The sequence below is a fragment of the Ranitomeya variabilis genome, chromosome 2, assembly GCF_051348905.1.
Source record: "Ranitomeya variabilis isolate aRanVar5 chromosome 2, aRanVar5.hap1, whole genome shotgun sequence".
NCBI lineage: Eukaryota > Metazoa > Chordata > Amphibia > Anura > Dendrobatidae > Ranitomeya > Ranitomeya variabilis.
In genome coordinates this window covers 249,799,798-249,821,491 of record NC_135233.1, presented here as the reverse complement: position 1 = coordinate 249,821,491, position 21,694 = coordinate 249,799,798, and the positions used below count along the sequence as shown (strand labels likewise).

The window sequence follows — 21,694 nt, the reverse complement described above, 5'->3', positions numbered from 1 at the left end:
TGGCTGGAATTGAGATTGGACGCCATGTCGCGCTTGGAGAGCCCCTGATGTGCCTGGACAGTGGAAACCCCCCAATTCTACCTGAAACCCTAACCCAAACACACCCCTAACCCTAATCCCAACGGTAACCCTAACCACACCCCTAGCCCTGACACACCCATAATTCTAATCCCAACCCTAATCCAAACGTAAATGTAATCCAAACCCTAACCCTAACTTTAGCCCCAACCCTAACTTTAGCCCCAACCCTAACTTTACCTCCAACCCTAGCCCTAACCCTACCCCTAACCCTACCCCTAACCCTAACCCTAAACGTGACTGAAATACGTGGCACTGAAATACGTGGCACTGAAATACGTGGCACTGAAATACGTGGCACTGAAATACGTGGCACTGAAATACGTGATACGTGGCACTTAAATACGTGGCACTGAAACACGTGGCACTGAAATACGTGGCACTGAAATACGTGGCACTGAAATACGTGGCACTGAAATACGTGGCACTGAAATACGTGGCACTGAAATACGTGGCACTGAAATACGTGGCACTGAAATACGTGATACGTGGCACTGAAACACGTGGCACTGAAACACGTGGCACTGAAATACGTGGCACTGAAATACGTGGCACTGAAATACGTGGCACTGAAATACGTGGCACTGAAATACGTGATACGTGGCACTGAAATACGTGGCACTGAAATACGTGGCACTGAAATACGTGGCACTGAAATACGTGGCACTGAAATACGTGGCACTGAAATACGTGGCACTGAAATACGTGGCACTGAAATACGTGGCACTGAAATACGTGGCACTGAAATACGTGGCACTGAAATACGTGGCACTGAAATATGTGATATGTGGCACTGAAATACGTGGCACTGAAATACGTGGCACTGAAATACGTGGCACTGAAATACGTGGCACTGAAATACGTGGCACTGAAATACGTGATACGTGGCACTTAAATACGTGGCACTGAAACACGTGGCACTGAAATACGTGGCACTGAAATACATGGCACTGAAATACGTGCAACTGAAATACGTGGTACTAAAATATGTGGCACTGAAATACGTGATACGTGGCACTGAAATACGTGGCACTGAAACACGTGGCACTGAAATACGTGATACGTGGCACTGAAATACATGGCACTGAAATACGTGGCACTGAAATACGTGGCACTGAAATACGTGGCACTATGACTGTCAGAAAATGTTCATTAAACGGTTAGGGGTGAGGTTAGGGGTAGAGTTAGGGTTAGGGTTTGGATCTCTATCACCTTGATGGTGGTGGGTGGCTTTTCAGTGTGTTTTCTGTTTTTTTCGATAAAAATGCATGCGTTTTTAACGCAAACAAACGCATGTGCTTAAAAACGCAAGAAAATACTGCAGGTTGTATTTCTGAAAATGAACGCATGCAGAAAAAAACCGCATGCGTTTGAAAACGCGACCAAACGCGTACAAAAAAACCGCATGCGTTTTCAATGTTAAATATAGGGAAAAAACGCATGCGTTTTTTTGTGCAAAAAACGCTGCAGACAAAAACGCAAGTGTGAAACCAGCGACGCTTTTTATAGCAAAAAAGTTTTTGCGTCTCCACATTTTGAGACCTATAATTTTTCCACATTTGCTCCACAGAGTCATGTGAGGTCTTGTTTTTTGCGGGACGAGTTGACGTTTTTATTGGTAAAATTTTCGGACACGTGACCGTTTTTGATCGCTTTTTATTCCGATTTTTGTGAGGCAGAATGACCAAAAACCTGCTATTCATGAATTTCTTTTGGGAGAGGCGTTTATACCGTTCCGGGTTTGGTAAAATTGATAAAGCAGTTTTATTCGTCGGGTCAGTACGATTACAGCGATACCTCATTTATATCATTTTTTTATGTTTTGGCGCTTTTATACGATAAAAACTATTTTATAGAAAAAATAATTATTTTGGTATCGCTTTATTCTCAGGACTATAACTTTTTTATTTTTTTGCTGATGATGCTGTGTGGCGGCTTGTTTTTTGCGGGACAAGATGACGTTTTCAGCGGTACCATGGATATTTATATCAGTCTTTTTGATCGCGTGTTATTCCACTTTTTGTTCGGCGGTATGGTAATAAAGCGTTGTTTTTTGCCTCGTTTTTTTTTTTTTTTCTTACGGTGTTTACTGAAGGGGTTAACTAGTGTGGCAGTTTTATAGGTTGGGTCGTTACGGACGTGGCGATACTAAATATGTGTACTTTTATTGTTTTTTTTTTTTAATTTAGATAAAGAAATGTATTTATGGGAATAATATTTTTTTTTTTTTTTCATTATTTTGGAATATTTTTTTTTATTTTTTTTTTTACACATTTGGAAATTTTTTTTTTTACTTTTTTACTTTGCCCCAGGGGGGGACAATACAGATCGGTGATCTGCCAGTTTGCATAGCACTCTGACAGATCACCGATCTGCGAGAAGTGCAGGCTGCTTCACAGTGCCTGCTCTGAGCAGGCGTCTGTGAAGCCACCTCCCTCCCTGCAGGACCCGGATCCGCGGCCATCTTGGATCCGGGTCTGGAGCAGGCAGGGAGGGAGGTAAGACCCTCGCAGCAACGCGATCACATCGCGTTGCTGCGGGGGGCTCAGGGAAGCCCGCAGGGAGCCCTCTCCCTGCGCGATGCTTCCCTGCATCGCCGGCACATCGCGATCATGTTTGATCGCGGTGTGCCGGGGGTTAATGTGCCGGGGGCGGTCCGTGACCGCTCCTGGCACATAGTGCCGGATGTCAGCTGCGATATGCAGCCGACACCCGGCCGCGATCGGCCGCGCTCCCCCCGTGAGCGCGGCCGATCGGCTATGACGTACTATCCCGTCGGCGGTCATACGGGCCCACCCCACCTCGACGGGATAGTACGTCAAATGTCGGGAAGGGGTTAAACTTTTATATTTTTTTTATTTTTTTCACATTTTTAAAAACTTTTTTTTTTTACTTTTGCCATGCTTCTATAGCCTCCATGGGAGGCTAGAAGCAGGCACAGCCCGATCGGCTCTGCTATGCAGCAGTGATCATAAGATCGCTGCTACACAGCAGATTTGCAGGTGTGCTGTGAGCGCCGACCACAGGGGGGCGCTCACAGCCACCGGCAATCAGTAACCATAGAGGTCTCAAGGACCTCTATGGTTACAATGGAGGAGCATCGCCGACCCCCGATCATGTGACGGGGATCGGCGATGCGCTCATATCCGGCCGCACGGCCGGATGCGGTAGTTAAATGCCGCTGTCTGCGTTTGACAGCGGCATTTAACTAGTTAATAGCGGCGGGTGATCGCGATTTCACCCGCCGCTATTGCGCGCACATGTCAGCTGTAAAAAACAGCTGACATGTCGCGACTTTGATGTGCGCTCACCGCCGGAGCGCACATCAAAGCGGGGGTCCCGACATGTGACGTACTATTCCGTCACATGTCGGGAAGGGGTTAAAGGGGTTGTCCAGGTTTGTAATGAGTCCGCAGTCATTCTTTGTGACTGCAGACTTCTGAATTCTCACAGTGCGCACTGCATGCTGTCAAGATTCTCTCGTGCTGGTGATTTATATACACGCGGTCACATGCTGACTAGACGGAATGTGGTCAGAAGTATACAAATCACAAACTTGTGCTGACATGACTGTCGACCGGCAAGGGAGAATCCTAAAAGTGTGCAGTGCATGCGTTGTGAGAATTCAGAAGCTGCAATGTCAGAATTCAGCTCTGCAGGTTCCAGTAGTCGTCACATGGACACTTCACTCATATGTGACTTTCAGACTTATGGTCCTGTGACGACGAGCTTCCCTTCTGCTTCTCTCAGTTTTTCACTGAACACTGAGCATCAGGGAAAAGGAGCTCATGGGTACATGACTAAGTGTGCAAATCGCATATGTCCTTGGTAGAGGGGAGGGGGGGGGACCAAACTGAATTCTTGCCCCGGGTGCCAGAAAACCTAGATACACCTCTGAAGGGGGGGGGGGGGGGTTATTCGCAAAGACAACTGGTCTTAGGAGACACAGTTTGGACATTAAATCTCTAATCAAAATATCCTATGGCACGAATTATACAAATTATTTATTTTTTTATGTATTATTTGTGATTCTTGCCTTAAATCATGCATTTGAGTTTATTTGATCATTCCTTTAATCAATTTACTTTTGGATAGGAGTTTATAACAGGTGTTATAGGTGATTTGTGGTTCATTGCTTTTTCCTTTTTCATTCCAAATGTGATTATTTCTTGTCTGACATTTATATTATGGCCTTCAATGTGTTTTATTTTATGCATGTTCACGTCATTGACCAATATAAGCATTTCTGTCCTTACCTGTGATAGGTTTTCATACGCAGCAGTTTCTCTACTAATCAGTTTGTCATCATTGATGTTACTGGTTCTTTAATACTTAAAACCAGAGTCCCATGATTCTTTACATAGCCTATGATTAAAGGGCATTTTCCATGACAAAAACGTCAGGTTTTTATCTTGTACAGCAGATCACTCTGTTTTTATTGATTCCTCAATAAATATTGTTCCTTTATCGATTGAATAGATGTGCCGTATTCCTCTTCTAATGCATATTTTTTTTAAAAGAGACTTTTTTTTAGCCAATATGAAAAAGTGCAAAGGATAATTTAATAAAAACTGTTACTTCAGTCTTACCATGGTGGTCTGGAGGCGCTCTTCCACAAACTGGAGAACTCTGCTAGGAAGGTCTATGCCCATAGCAAAAGTTGGCTGAAGAAAGAAAAAAAAATAAGCACATGATTACACATACATAATAAAAATAAAATACCTATATAATTATATTAAAACACATCAAAGGAATGACCTCAGATATTAATGGCTTTTCCTCAGTCAACAAAGCCAAAATCCTGCTAAGTACCCCTCTGGAGGGGCAAGCCGTGTTTCCAATGAATACCATGTCTCCTATTCGTGCCAGGAGCCCCATGGGCGACTGTCATCAGTGGCCGAAATCAGGAAGAAGAGCACAAATGGCACGGGAGGATAGACCTACGTTGCTTCTACCCATGACTCTGGCACAATACACAGTTTTCCAATCTCCAAGCCTCATATCACACATCGGACAGCTGCTGGAAGCCACCGCCATTGGGTGGAAGGTCAGCAGATCAGTTTTCAGAGTTGTGACACTATGAACAATTACTGCTGCAATGAAAACGACTCGAGCCTCTGGGCACAGAGAAAAAGCAAGGTCAAAATCACAGCACAGTCATCAAATGCAAATCTGCCAGTGCTGGGCAGAGGGCGTTATCAACGCTGTCCTAATTCTGATCCTTACTGAAAGGGCATCCTGAATACTGTATTATTATAACATTTTGTATATACACATAGCACTCTGATACATGGTATATATGTATACAATACCTCCATGCAACTGCCGTTTTCCTCAGCCATGTCTGAAAATAACAGAAATGCAATAAAATTAAAATATAGAAAATACGTTAATTTGAAAAAAAGAAGAAAAATCTGTATACAATGTATAAATGTATTTTATTTTTACTGGCATCCGACAGCGGATACATGCTGGCCCGAATCACAGACAGCGTGTATCAGCCAGCGGCTGTATCGTATCAGCCAGGTAGGTTTTTCTCTGTAACAGTCCAAGAGGCCAGTCCCTGTCGGCTTCTCCCCACCGCTCCTGAGTGACAGGCCTCTCCCTATATGTATCGCCTAAAGATGGATACAGAGTATCCATAAACCACAAATAAAATCAGTAACGTTTATTTAACAAATATTAAAAACATGTATCACAAAAACAGGACATATACATGAGGTATTCATAGAGAGGATGTGCCAAGCTATATGTGTAGACCTGTCAGCCTGGGGGAGAAGCTGACAGTGACCCTTTTCTTCGGCTGGACACCTCTGCGGCGTGGTCCCACTCCCCGGGCCGGCTTGTAAATGGTTATTCGCATTATCATAAATGAGCATTGTTGGATAGAGCTTGTAAAAGCAAGTAATTCATCAACTTACAGCTTATTAAAATTTCTAGTCATTCTTGATGTATTAACATTTTTGTTTGTGGCTCGTTGCCTTGGAGACCGACCACTGCTGACAGGCAGCAGAACATATGCAGAGCTTACAAGCTCTTTTCAGTTGAAAAGGGTTCAAAGCTGGCCAGTATCGCTGGGGCAAGCGGTTACCTTTTCATCCCAGCTTGCTTCAGCGTAGAGCTTATGAGCTACACAGCAGCAGTGGTCAGTGTCCAAAGGCAACAAGTTGAAAACAAAAAAAGTGTTAATAGGCTTTAACATTTTAAAATGCAGTAAATTACAAAAGTACTATCTGAGAATGTCCATCTATGAAGATGGGACTAATCCTTTAACCCTTTGATTGGCCGCAGCGTTTCAGAGTGAAACATACCTAGATGAAATGATAGCAAGTGTCTGATAGATGCTGCACGTGGTTTGGGCAGCAGGTATCAGCGTTCCCTGAACGATAAAAAAATAACATTACGGAAAACAAATGTATAGAAATGAATAGGATTCTCACTTTTTCATTTTCCAACATTTACCTGCAAAATAATGTTAGGAACACAAGTAATGATTGGCGCCAACAATATTAGTGTGTAACCTCGCAATGCAACCTGAGAACTGTAAATTATAATCGACAAGAGAGCTCAAGGATTCCACTAGTGATAAACAAAATGGAAAAGTGCAAAGAAGCTCTGTGCAAGCAGGAACAAACGGCTGGAAACAAGATGCAAAATAAGGAACTTTGCACCATAAAACCACATTGCACAACAACCTGTCACAATGTAAGCAGCAAAACAACAGGGTAATCCGTCAGCCAATGGGCACCGCAAGAGGAAAGATGTCTAACTTCTGACATGTGTCCATGGTCTTGTTGGGGTCTGGGCACCGAGTCCATTCACTGACAGATAAGGGGCTGCGATGCTCTGCAGACTGCTGTATCCCTTTAGCTTTACTTTTACAGAAGTCAAACAGACTTGCACTAAAAAAGCCCTCCTCCTCCCATCAGATTTTATTCTCTTAATATACTGCAATCATCATAGTATATGGCACTGTGTACATACAATTGCCCATTTTGCCTTTCTACCCAGCTAATTCTTCTCTTTTCTCTGCTCTAAGTAGAAACAGGAAGTCTCTTGTCCCTGCATTTATCATCCCCTTTTCAACTCCTGACCCAGCTGTTCTGTTCCTCCCCCGACAGGGACTTTTGCAGTGACTTATGAATCATACAGGGAAAATACACCTCCTGTATCTACATAAAGCTTAGAAGTACTCAGCTAGTTGGTTTAAATCACGTGAAGTCATAGACCTAAAGGTACCTTCACATTAAGCGACGCTGCAGCGATAGCGACAATGATGCCGATCGCTGCAGCGTCGCTGTTTGGTCGCTGGAGAGCTGTCACACAGACCGCTCTCCAGCGACCAACGATGCCGAGGTCCCCGGGTAACCAGGGTAAACATCGGGTTGCTAAGCGCAGGGCCGCGCTTAGTAACCCGATGTTTACCCTGGTTACCAGCGTAAAATGTAAAAAAAACAAACAGTACATACTTACATTCGCGTCCCCCGGCGTCCGCTTCCTGCACTGACTGAGCGCCGGCCCTAACAGCAGAGCGGTGACGTCACCGCTGTGCTGTACTTTCACTTTCACTTTACGACGCTCAGTCAGTGTGGGAAGCGGACGCCGGGGGACGCGAAGGTGAGTATGTACTGTTTGTTTTTTTTACATTTTACACTGGTAACCAGGGTAAACATCGGGTTACTAAGCGCGGCCCTGCGCTTAGTAACCCGATGTTTACCCTGGTTACCAGTGTAAAACATCGCTAGTATCGTTGCTTTTGGTGTCAAACACGACGATACACGCCGGTCTGACGACCAAATAAAGTTCTGAACTTTGTTCAACGACCAGCGATATCACAGCAGGATCCTGATCGCTGCTGCGTGTCAAACTAAACGATATCGCTATCCAGGACGCTGCAACGTCACGGATCGCTAGCTATATCGTTTAGTGTGAAGGTACCTTAAGGGTAAGTTCACACAGGGCGTTTGTGCTGCTTTTTTTATGCTAATTTTCAGCTGCTTTTTTTATGCTAATTTTCAGCTGCTTTTTACAATACCAGCAAAGCCTATGAGATTTCAGAAATCTCATGCACACATTGTTTTTTTGTGTGATCAGTATTTTGTGCTTTGCTACGTTTTTGGACATAGAGCATGTCAGTCCTTTCAGCGTTATTTCACCCATTGACTTGAATGGGTGTTGAAAAAGTGCAGCAAAAAAGCAGGTATTATTATTTGCTGCATTTTTGCTGCTGAAAATTCAAGGACATTAGCAATGACAAAGAGAAAAAAAACGCACCAAAAAACGCACCTAAACCTGTGTTTTTGATGCAGCTTCTTTCCTGCCAAGAAGATCAAGTTTTGCTGCAGAAAAAAAAGCAGCAAAAACGCCCTGTGTGAACTTACCCTAATGGAACAGAGAAGAAAAAACTGGACAGACAGGCAAAATGAGCAATTGTAAATAAATAGTGCCATACAACATGATGATTGCAATATATTAATAGGATAAACATTTTGAAGGGAGTGCTCTTTAAAGTACAATTATACTAAGCTATTTCGGCCAAGACCTTTTTTGCCATTATTCTAAAGAGAAAAAAATGGCATTGATTGAAAAGATTATATACAATTTACTTTAATGCACTTATTGCAAAATTGCAGAAAAAACAAAAACAGTTTATAAATCACCAAGTTAGGCTAATTTCACATATACGTATATGTCCGCAGCGTATCGCCTGCATGTGCAAAAGCATGCCAAAGCGCATGCAAAAGCATGCTTACGCCTGCGCATCATCTTGCGCATGAGGCAAACAAAAACGCTGCATGTGCATGCATTTAAATGCGTTTTGGCATGCGTTTGCCGTTTTTATGCGCATGGTGGGGGCGGTGACATTTTCTGGACATGCGAATTCTAAAGTATGAATGCGTATCGAACGCATGTGTACGCATGTCCTTGGGTACCAATGCGTTCCCATAGACAGTAATGCGTTTTTTTGACGCAATCATCCGCAATCACCTGCATGCAGATGATTGCACAATATTTGACGCCTCAAAAAATGCAACATGTTGCGTTCTCCGGACACAGCCGCACACCGCGAAACGACGCATGCGTAGGCATCCGCATGCAAAAGCATGTCCCTGCGGATCATACGCTGCGCACAGAAACGCTAATGTGAACCCGGCCTTAATGGGGGAGTAGGTTAGGAGGACAGATGTTGAGCCAGGAGAACAGATGTTTTTCAGCAGACAGGATGGAGAAAAAGAGACCTACCTCCCGTAAGGGCTGCAGGATCGAAGACTGGAACGCAGGCATTATGGGAAAAAGTCCACAACTAGGGATAGGGTCAGCATTAAGGACAGGAGACAGAAAGGAGAGCAGGGAAATAGTTAATGCTCAGCCACACATGTTAGGAAGGAAATGCAGATGCACCTACCTGGTTACAGGTAACGTTCTTAACCCTCTCTATTTAATTGATGATTACTACTATATGTATTATGTGTGCCCAATAATCACAAAAGGCAGAGTCTTGCTGACCCAGGGTATGAAAAAAAAAAGTGAGATTGAACCCCGCGTACCTTATGATCTCAAGGGGTTTGTCGCCTCACAAAAAAAAAAACAACTATCCATCTGCCAGATTAGGAAGTTGCCCATATGCCAAAATGTAGAGCCACTCTGTAAAAACACTCTGGCATGTCCATGGATGCCACGAATGGTTGTATAAAAGGCCAGCATGCAATGCTACAGTAGTCGCTTCATGAGAAGTTGTGGGTGTAGAGACATTAAGGCTATGTGCACACTTTGTGGATTTGTAGAGTTTCTGCAGCGTTTTTTCCGCCCGGAAAAAAAACGCAATGGGATTACTTAAAGGGCCACTGTCACCCCGCTCCAGCCGTTATAAACTAAAAGAGCCACCTTGTGCAGCAGTAATGCTGCATTCTAACAAGGTGGCTCTTTTAGTGTTAGGTTCAAGTATACCCCAAATAAAGCGTTTTTATACTTAGCCACCATTCCTGTCTCTAGCCAGGTAGGCGGGTCCTCACTCCCCAGCTTGGCCAGCTCCTCTGCCGTCACTCACATCTTCCTGCGCTTTCGGCGCCGCCCCCTCAGCGCTGTTATCTTTCAAAACCGGCCCCTGCGCTGTGTACTGGTGTCCTGCGCAGACGCAGTAAGCTCTGGCCGTCTGATGTAATGGCTGATACCAGAGAACAAAAGACATCCACAGAACACCAGGATGGATCTGCTGCACAGCAAAAAGCTGTAAGACCTGCGATGATGTCACTGCCATGTGATTAGTGCAGTCACATGGCAGTGACATCATCGCAGGTCCTACAGCTATTTGCTGTGACCGCTCAATACAGGAAGAATCTGCAGCGCTGGAAGAAGCAGGGACGTCCAGGGACCGTGCCGGGAGTAGGTGAGTATACAGCGCTGCGCGATATTTACCGCTCCTCGTTCCGGTGCGGCTCTGTCATCAGCGTCCTCTGGCAGTGACGCTCAGGTCAGAGGGCGCGGTGACGTAGTCAGTGTGCGCCCTCTGCTGAACGTCAGTGCCGAAGACGGAGCAGCCAGGTAAATATTGAAAGTGCCGGGGGTCCTGAGCGAAGAGAGAGAGGTGAGGTGAGTATGTGATTTATTTTTTTTATGGCAGCAAAAGCATAAGGGGCAAGTGACTGTACGGAGCATTTTATGGGGCCATAACGCTTGTGCAGCGCCAGCACTATAAGGGGCAGTGACTGTGCGGAGCATCTTACGTGGCCATAACACTTGTGCAGCACTATAAGGGGCAAGTGACTGTGCGGAGCATCTTACGTGGCCATAACACTTGTGCAGCACTATAAGGGGCAGTGGCTGTGCAGAGCATCTTATGGGGCCATAACGCTTGTGCAGCACTATAAGGGGCAAGTGGCTGTGCGGAGCATCTTATGGGGCCATAATGAACGGTGCAGAGCATTATATATGGCACAGCTTTATATGGAGTATCTATGGGGCCATAATGACCGGTGCAGAGCATAATACATGGCACAGCTTTCTATGGAGTATCTATGGGGCAATAATGAACGGTGCAGAGCATTATATATGGCACAGCTTTCTATGGAGCCATAATGAACGGTGCAGAGCATTATATATGGCACAGCTTTCTATGGAGCATCTATGGGGCCATAATGAACGGTGCAGAGCATTATATATGGGGCAGCTTTATGTGGAGCATCTATGGGGCAATAATCAACGGTATGGAGCACTATGAGGGGGGCTGCGTTGTATTCTATGGGGGTTACCTTGAGTTGTATGGCAGGGCTGCGGGGGGGGCCCCATTTGGAAGTTCGCACCGGGGCCCATAACTTTGTAGTTACGCCACTGTGTGAGTGTGTGTGTGTGTGTGTGTGTGTGTGTGTGTGTGTGTGTATCTGGGCGGAGAATATGTGAGTGTGTCTCTGTGTGTGGGCAGAGAATATGTGTCTCCCTCTCCCACACCTCACCCCGTCTGTCGGTGTTCCCCAAGGCTCAGTCCTAGGGCCCCTGCTATTCTCCATCTACACCTTCGGCCTGGGGACAACTCATAGAATCCCACGGTTTGCAGTATCATCTCTACGCCGATGACACGTAGATCTACCTATCTGAACTCGACCTCACCTCCACTGTCCAAAATCCCACAATGTCTGTCTGCTATTTCAGCTTTCTTTTCTGCTTGCTTTCTAAAATTGAACATGGACAAAACAGAATTCATCATCTTTCCCCCTTCTCACTCTACCCCTCCATCAATGTCAATGGCTGCTCACTTTCCCCCAGTCCCGCATGCTCGGTGCCTCGGGGTTATCCTCGACTCTGCCCTCTCTTTCAAGCCTCATATCCAAGCCCTTGCCTCCCCCTGCCGACTCAAACTCAAAAATATTTCCCGGATCCGTGCATTCTTTGACCATGAAACCACAAAAACGCTAGTGCACGCCCTTATCTTCCGCCTCGATTACTGCAACCCCCTACTCTCTGGCCTCCCGTCAGCACTCTGGCACCACTCCAATCCATCCTACACTCTGCTGCCCGACTAATCCACCTGTCTCCCCATTATTCCCCAGCCTCTCCTCTCTGCCAAGCCCGTCACTGGCTTCCTATTGTCCAGAGGCTCCAGTTCAAAACCCTTGCCATGACATACAAAGCCATCCACAACCTGTCTCCTCCATACATCTGTGACATGGTCTCCAGAGACTTACCCACACCCAACCTTCGATCCAGCCGCTGGCGATATACTGAAAGGAGGTGATCGCTCCCGCAGTGTATCACTCAGCCGCTGTGAAAATTCATCGGAGTTCATCAGTTGTGTGGGAAAGTTCTTACGCAGCGGTGCCGAGAGAGCACCAGAGATGATGAACTCCAGTGAACTCTCACGGCAGCACAGTGATACACTGCAGGAGCGATTACCTCCTTTAAGTGTATCGCCGTCGGCTGGGTAGAGCGGTCACATCTCCCAATGTGACTGTTCTACACGTGAGATCACCGTGGGACACTCGGTATTAAATGGACTACATCAGACAAGATAGTATTACATGTTGGTTTATTATTTTATTTTTGTTGCAGGAGATGAGGGCGTCGTGGATTAGGCATTCAGTAAGTATGGTAAATTTAGATTCAATAAAGGAGTCTGTGTATTTCAAATAAAGGACTTTATTCTGGCTGTGTCTTTATTTACCATGTAACTATAGAAATAGTAATGGATCGGCGTCTTATAGACCGCTCTCCATTACTAACCTGTGAGCTTGATGTCACCTGACAATACAAAAGGTGACATCAACCCCACTTGCTATTGCTGCAGGGCATGTGGGAAGTGCAAGGCTAAGTGCCAGAATTAGCGCATCTGTTAGATGCACCATTTCTGGGGTGGCTGAGAGCTGATGTTTTTAGCCTGGGGGATGCCAACATTCATGGCCCCTTCTCAGGCTTTTAATATCAGCTCTCAAATGTCTGCCTAACCTTTGCTGGTTCGAATTTTATAGGGGGACCACATGTCAATTTTTTTCTGGGGTTCCCTTGTAAACTAGGCAGTAAAGGTTAAGCAAACAGCTGTGAGCTGATATTAATAGACTGTGAACTTTCATCTATTGGCTCCTTCCCAGAATATAAACATCTGCCCTCAGCTGTCGGCTTTCCCTCTGCTGGTTATTAAAATTATGTGGGAGCCCATGCAATTTTTTTAAATTTTTTGAAATATAAACAGATATTGCATTTCACGCAGATTTCTGACAGTAGCTTTTTCTGTTACAGCATATGTAGGTTAATTATCTTAATGCTCCTACATAGGCTGGTGTGTGTTTGTGCTTTTATTTAATACTAATGAGGGTATGTGGCTGAAGAGGTTGAACAAGGAAATTACATCACAATCCCTTTTTTTACCAATAATATATCTTTACTAGCTGAAGAGCCAGGCGTTGCCCGGGCATAGTAACTAACTGTGGTTAGTTATAACAAATAATATAATAATGATTATCCTCCATCCCATAGTCCCGTGCCCATATACCCATCATCCATCCCATAATCCCCTGCCCATATACCCATCACACACATCATCCATCCCATAATCCCGTGCCCATATACCCATCATCCATCCCATAATTCCGCGCTCATATACCCATCATACACATCCTCCATCCCATAGTCCCATGCACCCATCATGTACATCCTCCATCCCATATTCCCGTGCCCATATACCCATCATACATATCCTCCATCCCATATACTCATCACACATCCTCCATGCCCATACACCCATTATGACACAATATTCGCCATGGCAACCATTCTGACATCATTGTCGCCAGGACAACCTACTATGACATCATCATCACCATGGCAAACATTATGACATAACCATCAATTTTACATCCTATTATGACATCACCGTTGCCATGGCAACCATAATGACATATCTGTCACCACTGCAACCTATTAGTATATCATCGTCGCCATGGCAACCATTATAACATGTTCGCCATGGCAACCTTCATATCGTCGTCGCCATAGCAACCAATATGACATCATTGTAGATACAATATATATATATATATATATATATATATATATATATATATATATATATATATATATATATATATATATATATATATATATATATATATATATATATATATATATATATATATATATAATTGTCTAAGGGTTTTTCCGTCTGTCTGTCTGTCTGTCTGTCTGTCCTGGAAATCCTGCGTCTCTGATTGGTCGAGGCCGCCAGGCCTCGACCAATCAGCGACGGGCACAGCATGGCGACGATGTCGTCATAAAGGTTGCCTTGACCAATCAGCGATGGGCACAGTCTGCCGCCAGGCCTCGACCAATCAGCGACGGGCACAGTATCGACGTAGATGTCATAATGGTTGCCATGGCGACGATGATGTCATAAAGGTTGCCTCGACCAATCAGCGACGGGCACCGTCTGCCGCGAATTCTGGAATCATCATTGTCCATATACTACGGGGACATGCATATTCTAGAATACCCGATGCGTTAGAATCGGGCCACAATCTAGTATATATATATATATATATATATATATATATATATATATATATATATATATATATATATATATATATATATATATATATATACTAGACTGTGGCCCCATTCTAATGCATCGGGTATTCTAGAATATGCATGTCCCCGTAGTATATGGACAATGATGATTCCAGAATTCGCAGCAGACTGTGCCAGTCGCTGATTGGTCAAGGCAACCTTTATGACATCATCGTCGCCATGGCAACCATTATGACATCTACGTCGATACTGTGCACGTCGCTGATTGGTCGAGGCAAATTCGCGGCAGACTGTGCCCGTCGCTGATTGGTTGAGGCAACCTTTATGACATCATCGTCGCCATGCTGTGCCCGTCGCTGATTGGTCGAGGCCTGGCGGCCTCGACCAATTAGAGACTCGGGATTTCCAGGACAGACAGACAGACAGACAGACAGAAAAGCCCTTAGACAATTATATATATAGATACACATATATAATCGTCTAAGGGGCACTTCCTTCTGTTTGTCTGTCACGGAAATCCCGCATCGCTGATTGGTCGCAGCTGCCAGGCCGCAACCAATCACCAACGGCCACAGCCCGGCCGAGAATTAGTCCCTCCGTACTTCCGTCCAGTCAGTGCCCGGCGCCCGCTCCATACTCCCCTCCAGTCAGCGCTCACACAGGGTTAATGGCAGCGTTAACGGGCCGCGTTGTAACGCACTCCGTTAACGCTGCTATTAACCCTGTGTGACCAACTTTTTACTATTGATGCTGCCTATGCAGTATCAATAATAAAAAAATCTAATGTTAAAAATAATAAAAAAACAAAAAACCTGCTATTCTCACCTTCCGTCATACACCAATGCACGCGCGGCTGCCGCCAGCTTCTGTTCCCATGAGACCGCTAAGTCATCTGGGTAATTTCGCAATGCATCTCTGGGAATGGAAGCTGGCGGCAGCCGCGCGCTCATCGGGACAGCTTAGCTGGAAGACGGAGAGTGAGTATATAACTAATTTTTATTTTATTTATTTTATTTTTTTTAACAGGGATATGGTGCCCACACTGCTATATACTGCGTGGGCTGTGTTATATACTACGCCACTGGGCAATATACTACTTGGGTTGTGCAATATACTACGTGGACATGCATATTCTAGAATACCCGATGCGTTAGAATCGGGCCACTGTATATATATATATATATATATATATATATATATATATATATATATATATATATATATATACACATATATATATATATATACACATATATATATATATATATATATATATATATATATATACACATACATAGTGTGTGTGAGTGTGAAGAATAAAAAAGGATAACAGCACAAAAAAATATAAAAAAAGTGGGCTTTAATGCCTGAACGGCGTGGCAACGTTTCGGATATGGTTTCCTTTTTCAAGCTATGAAAATTGTACATTCACACTGAAGGCATCAAAACTATGAATTAACACATGTGGAATTATATACTTAAAGTGTGAAACAACTGAAATGATGTCCTATATTCTAGGTTCTTCAAAATAGCCACCTTTTACTTTGATGACTGCTTTGCACACTCTTGCCATTCTCTTGATGAGCTTCAAGAGGTAGTCACCGGGAATGGTTTTCACTTCACAGGTGTGCCCTCTCAGGTTTAATAAGTGGGATTTCTTGCCTTATAAATGGGGTTGGTACCATCAGTTGTGTTGTGCAGACGTCTGGTGGATACACAGCTGATAGTCCTACTGAATAGACTGTTAGAATTTGTATTATGGCAAGAAAAAAGCAGCTAAGTAAAGAAAAACTAGTGGCCATCATTACTTTAAGAAATGAAGGTCAGTCAGTCCGAAAAATTGGGAAAACTTTTAAAGTGTCCCCAAGTGCAGTGGCAAAAACCATCAAGCGCTACAAAGAAACTGGCTCACGAGGACCGCCCCAGGAATAAAATACCAAGAGTCACCTCTGCTTCTGAGGTTAAGTTTATCCGAGTCACCAGCCTCATAAATCGCAGGTTAACAACAGCTCAGATTAGAGACCAGGTCAATGCCACACAGAGTTCTAGCAGCAGACACATCTCTATAACAACTGTTAAGAGGAGACTTTGTGCAGCAGGCCTTCATGGTAAAATAGCTGCTAGGAAACCACTGCTAAGGACAGGCAACAAGCAGAAGAGACTTGTTTGGGCTAAAGAACACAAGGAATGGACATTAGACCAGTGGAAATCTGTGCTTTGGTCTGATGAGTCCAAATTTGAGATCTTTGGTTCCAACCACCGTGTCTTTGTGCGACGCAGAAAAGGTGAATGGATGGAATCTACATGCCTGGTTCCCACCGTGAAGCATGGGGGAGGTGTGATGGTGCTTTGCTGGTGACACTGTTGGGGATTTATTAAAAATTGATGGCATACTGAACCAGCATGGCTACTCCAGCATCTTGCAGCGGCATGCTATTCCATCAGATTTGCCTTTAGTTGGATCATCATTTATTTTTCAACAGGACAATGACCCCAAACACACCTCCAGGCTGCGTAAGGGCTATTTGACGAAGAAGGAGAGTGATGGGGTGCTACGCCAGATGACCAGGCCTCCACATTCACCAGACCTGAACCCAATCGAGATGGTTTGGGGTGAGCTGGACCGCAGAGTGAAGGCAAAAGGGCCAACAAGTGTTAAGCATCTCTGGCCAAGAGTGTGCAAAGCAGTCATCAAAGCAAAAGGTGGCTACTTTGAAGAACCTAGAATGGAAGACATAATTTCAGTTGTTTCACACTTTTTTGTTAAGTATATAATTTCACATGTGTTAATTCATAGTTATGATGCCTTCAGTGTGAATGTACAATTTTCTTAGTCATGAAAATACAGAAAAATCTTTAAATGAGAAGGTGTGTCCAAAATTTTGGTCTGTACTGTATATAGATATATATCTATGGATTTACAAAAACACATGAAAAACCTCAACAAAAACGCATAAAAATCATGTGGATTTCCCACTGCATTTTTCTGCCAAGAGATGCAGAAATCTTGCAGAAATTTCTGCAAGCAAATCTGCAACAGAATTAGAGAAATCCGCCTTACAGAGTTAGAGAAGTCAAAACCCTGAAGATCAGCTTCTCTTTTTTATTTATTTTTTTTAAAAGTTATCTTCATGATATGAGGTTCCCCCCCCCCAATCTGATACTGATGAACTTTCCTTAGGTTATCAATTTCAAAGTCCTAGTCAACCCCCTTGAAGAGAAAATCTGACCTTCAGACTGCTTAATCCAGCGCTGTTTACATAAGACCATAAGCCTGAAGTCATTCTTTACCTCCTGTCCTTTCCACTGAATACAGTTGTGAATACAATAAAGTATTATCCATGGAACAGCGTACTCCTACGTAACATTATTACATTTATTCATGGAACAGCGTACTCCTATGTAACATTATTACATTTATCCAGGGAATAGCGTACTCCTATGTATCATTATCTATTTATATAATTGCGTTGTAATGTTTTCATTTCATGTTCTGTCCAGATGTCACTGTATCTCAGAATTCCAAGAGGAGGAAGTTCACCGACCGCCAAAGTGGGTCACCCAAGTGATGGGTGTCTCAATATGGAAACTGCTGTTGATACCAGCCTATTGCGCGGTACCACCAGCGGAACACAGTCGCAAACACGCCACCACCGGAATCAGCTGAATGATTCACTGACTGCCGGTCTGATCTACTGCGCCTGCGCGAATTACGCGCAGGTGGAGTGAATCATTCGGCTGATCCCGGCTGCAGATGTGCAAAGTGTCCACAGGCAGAGGAAGCCACATTAACCCCTTAATCCCATATGACGTACTATCCCCTCAAGGTGACCTGGGACTTAATTCCTAGTGACGGCATAGTATGTCATATGCGATCGGCCGCGCTCACGAGGGGAGCGCGGCCGATTGTCAGCTGCCTATCGCAGCTGACATCCGGCACTATGTGTCAGAAGCGGTCACGGACCGCCCCCGGCACATTAACCCCCGGCACACCGCGATCAAACATGATCGTGGTGTGCCGGCAGTACAGGGAAGCATCGCGCAGGGAGGGGGCTCCCTGCGGGCTTCCCTGAGACCCCCGGAGCAACGCGATGTGATCGCGTTGCTGCGAGGGTCTCTTACCTCTCCTCCCTGCAGCAGGCCCGGATCCAAAATGGCTGCGGCATCCGGGTCCTGCAGGGAGGGAGGTGGCTTACCAAGTGCCTGCTCAGAGCAGGCGCTGGTAACCCTGCAGCACTGTAAGTCAGATCGCCGATCTGACAGAGTGCTGTGCAAACTGTCAGATCAGCGATCTGTGATGTCCCCCCCTGGGACAAAGTAAAAATAAAAAATTTCCGCATGTGTAAAAAAAAAAAAAATTCCTAAATAAAGAAAAAAATATATATATATTATTCCCATAAATACATTTCTTTATATAAATAAAAAAAACAACAATAAAAGTGCACATATTTAGTATCGCCGCGTCCGTAACGACCCAACCTATAAAACTGTCCCACTAGTTAACCCCTTCAGTGAACACCGTAGGGAAAAAAAAAAAAGGGGGTGGCAAAAAACAACGCTTTATTATCATACCGCCGAACAAAAAGTGGAATAACACGCGATCAAAAAGACGGATATAAATAACCATGGTACTGCTGAAAACGTCATCTTGTCCCGCAAAAAACAAGCCACCATACAGCGTCAAAGAAAAAATAAAAAAAATATAGTCCTCAGAAGAAAGCGATGCCAAAATAATTTATTCTATAAAACAGTTTTTATCGTATAAAAGCGCCAAAACATAAAAAAATGATATAAATGAGGTATCGCTGTAATCGTACTGACCCGAAGAATAAAAATGCTTTATCAATTTTACCAAACGTGGAACGGTATAAACGCCCCCCCCAAAGAAATTCATGAATAGCTGTTTTTTTTGTCATTCTGCCTCACAAAAATCGGAATAAAAAGTGATCAAAAATTGTCTCATGCCCGGAAATGTTACCAATAAAAACGTCAACTCGTCCCGCAAAAAAACAAGACCTCACATGACACTGTGGACAAAAATATGGAAAAATTCTAGGTCTCAAAATGTGGAGACGCAAAAACTTTTTTGCTATAAAAAGCGTCTTTTAGTGTGTGACGGCTGCCAATCATAAAAATCCGCTATAAAAAATGCTATAAAAGTAAATCAAACCCCCCTTCATCACCCTCTTAGTTAGGGAAAAATAATAAAATTAAAAAAAAAGTATTTATTTCCATTTTCCCATTAGGGTTAGGGCTAGGGTTGGGGCTAGGGTTGGGGCTAGGGTTGGGGTTGGAACTAAAGTTAGGGTTGGAACTAAAGTTAGGGTTGGAACTAAAGTTAGGGTTGGAACTAAAGTTAGGGTTGGAACTAAAGTTAGGGTTGGAACTAAAGTTAGGGTTGGAACTAAAGTTAGGGTTGGAACTAAAGTTAGGGTTGGAACTAAAGTTAGGGTTGGAACTAAAGTTAGGGTTGGAACTAAAGTTAGGGTTGGAACTAAAGTTAGGGTTGGAACTAAAGTTAGGGTTGGAACTAAAGTTAGGGTTGGAACTAAAGTTAGGGTTGGAACTAAAGTTAGGGTTGGGGCTAAAGTTAGGGTTGGGGCTAAAGTTAGGGTTGGGGCTAAAGTTAGGGTTGGGGCTAAAGTTAGGGTTGGGGCTAAAGTTAGGGTTGGGGCTAAAGTTAGGGTTGGGGCTAAAGTTAGGGTTGGGGCTAAAGTTAGGGTTGGGGCTAAAGTTAGGGTTGGGGCTAAAGTTAGGGTTGGGGCTAAAGTTAGGGTTGGGGCTAAAGTTAGGGTTGGGGCTAAAGTTAGGGTTAGGATTACATTTACGGTTGGGATTAGAGTTAGGGGTGTGTCAGAGTTAGGGGTGTGGTTAGGGTTACCGTTGGGATTAGGGTTAGGGGTGTGTTTGGACTAGGGTATCAGTTAGAATTGGGGAGTTTCCACTGTTTAGGCACATCAGGGGCTCTCCAAACGTGACATGGTGTCCGATCTCAATTCCAGCCAATTCTGCATTGAAAAAAGTAAAACAGTGCTCCTTGCCTTCCGAGCTCTCCCGTGCGCTCAAATAGGTGTTTACCCCAACATATGGGGCATCAGCGTACTCGGGACAAATTGGACAACAACTTTTGGGGTTCAAGTTCTCTTGTTACCCTTAGGAAAATATAAATTTGGGGGGCTAAAAATCATTTTTGTGGGAAAAAAAAAGATTTTTTATTTTCATGGCTCTGCGTTGTAAACTGTAGTGAAACACTTGGGGGTTCAAAGCTCTCAAAACACATACAGATAAGTTCCTTGGGAGGTTCAATTTACAATATGGGGTCACTTGTGGGGGGTTTCTACTGTTTGGGTACATCAGGGGCTCTGAAAATGCAACGTGATGCCTGAAGACCAATCCATCTAAGTCTGCATTCCAAATGGCGCTCCTTCCCTTCCGAGCTCTGCCATGCGCCCAAACAGCGGTTCCCTCCCACATATGGGGTATCAGCATACTCAGGACAAATTGGACAACAACTTTTGGGGTCCAATTTATCCTGTTACCATTGTGAAAATACAAAACTGGGGGCTAAAAAATCATTTTTATTTTCTCGGCTCTGCGTTATAAACTGTAGTGAAACACTTGGGGCTTTAAAGCTCTCAAAACACATCTAGTTAAGTTACTTAAGGGGTCTACTTTCCAAAATGGTGTCACTTGTCAATGTTTAGGCACATCAGGGGCTCTCCAAACGCAACATGCTGTCCCATCTTAATTCCAGTCAATTTTGCATTGAAAAGTCAAATGGCGCTCCTTCCCTTCCAAGCTCTGCCATGCGCCCAAACAGTCGTTTACCCCCACATATGGGGTATCGGCGTACTCAGGACAAATTGCACAACAACTTTTGTGGTCTAATTTCTTCTCTTAACCTTGGGAAAATAAAAAATTGGGGGCGAAAAGATCATTTTTGTGAAAAAATATGATTTTTTATTTTTACGGCTCTGCATTATAAACTTCTGTGAAGCACTTGTTGGGTCAAAGTGCTCACCACACATCTAGATAAGTTCCTTAAGGGGTCTACTTTCCAAAATGGTGTCACTTGTGGGGGGTTTCAATGTTTAGGCACATC

General features: G+C 44.1%; 1 protein-coding gene across 6 annotated transcripts in view; it reads right to left on the bottom strand.

The window, feature by feature from the left end:
* Positions 1-21,694, bottom strand: part of PNPLA7 (patatin like domain 7, lysophospholipase) — a 213,438-nt gene that overhangs the window by 168,744 nt on the left and 23,000 nt on the right. For 3 of the 6 annotated variants that reach the window (XR_013221223.1, XM_077284546.1, XM_077284551.1), the window contains exons 2-3: positions 5,391-5,422; positions 4,668-4,742 (exon numbers count right to left, since the gene is read on the bottom strand). Coding sequence is in view for 5 of the 6 variants with exons in the window: in XM_077284546.1 (XP_077140661.1) it covers positions 4,668-4,742; positions 5,391-5,420 (105 nt within the window). In the remaining variant the exon portion in view is untranslated. Of the gene's footprint in view, positions 1-4,667; positions 4,743-5,390; positions 5,423-6,389; positions 6,444-6,540; positions 6,561-9,321; positions 9,383-21,694 lie in introns of those variants that run through there. The other 3 variants (XM_077284547.1, XM_077284550.1, XM_077284548.1) reach the window with 3 other exon arrangements.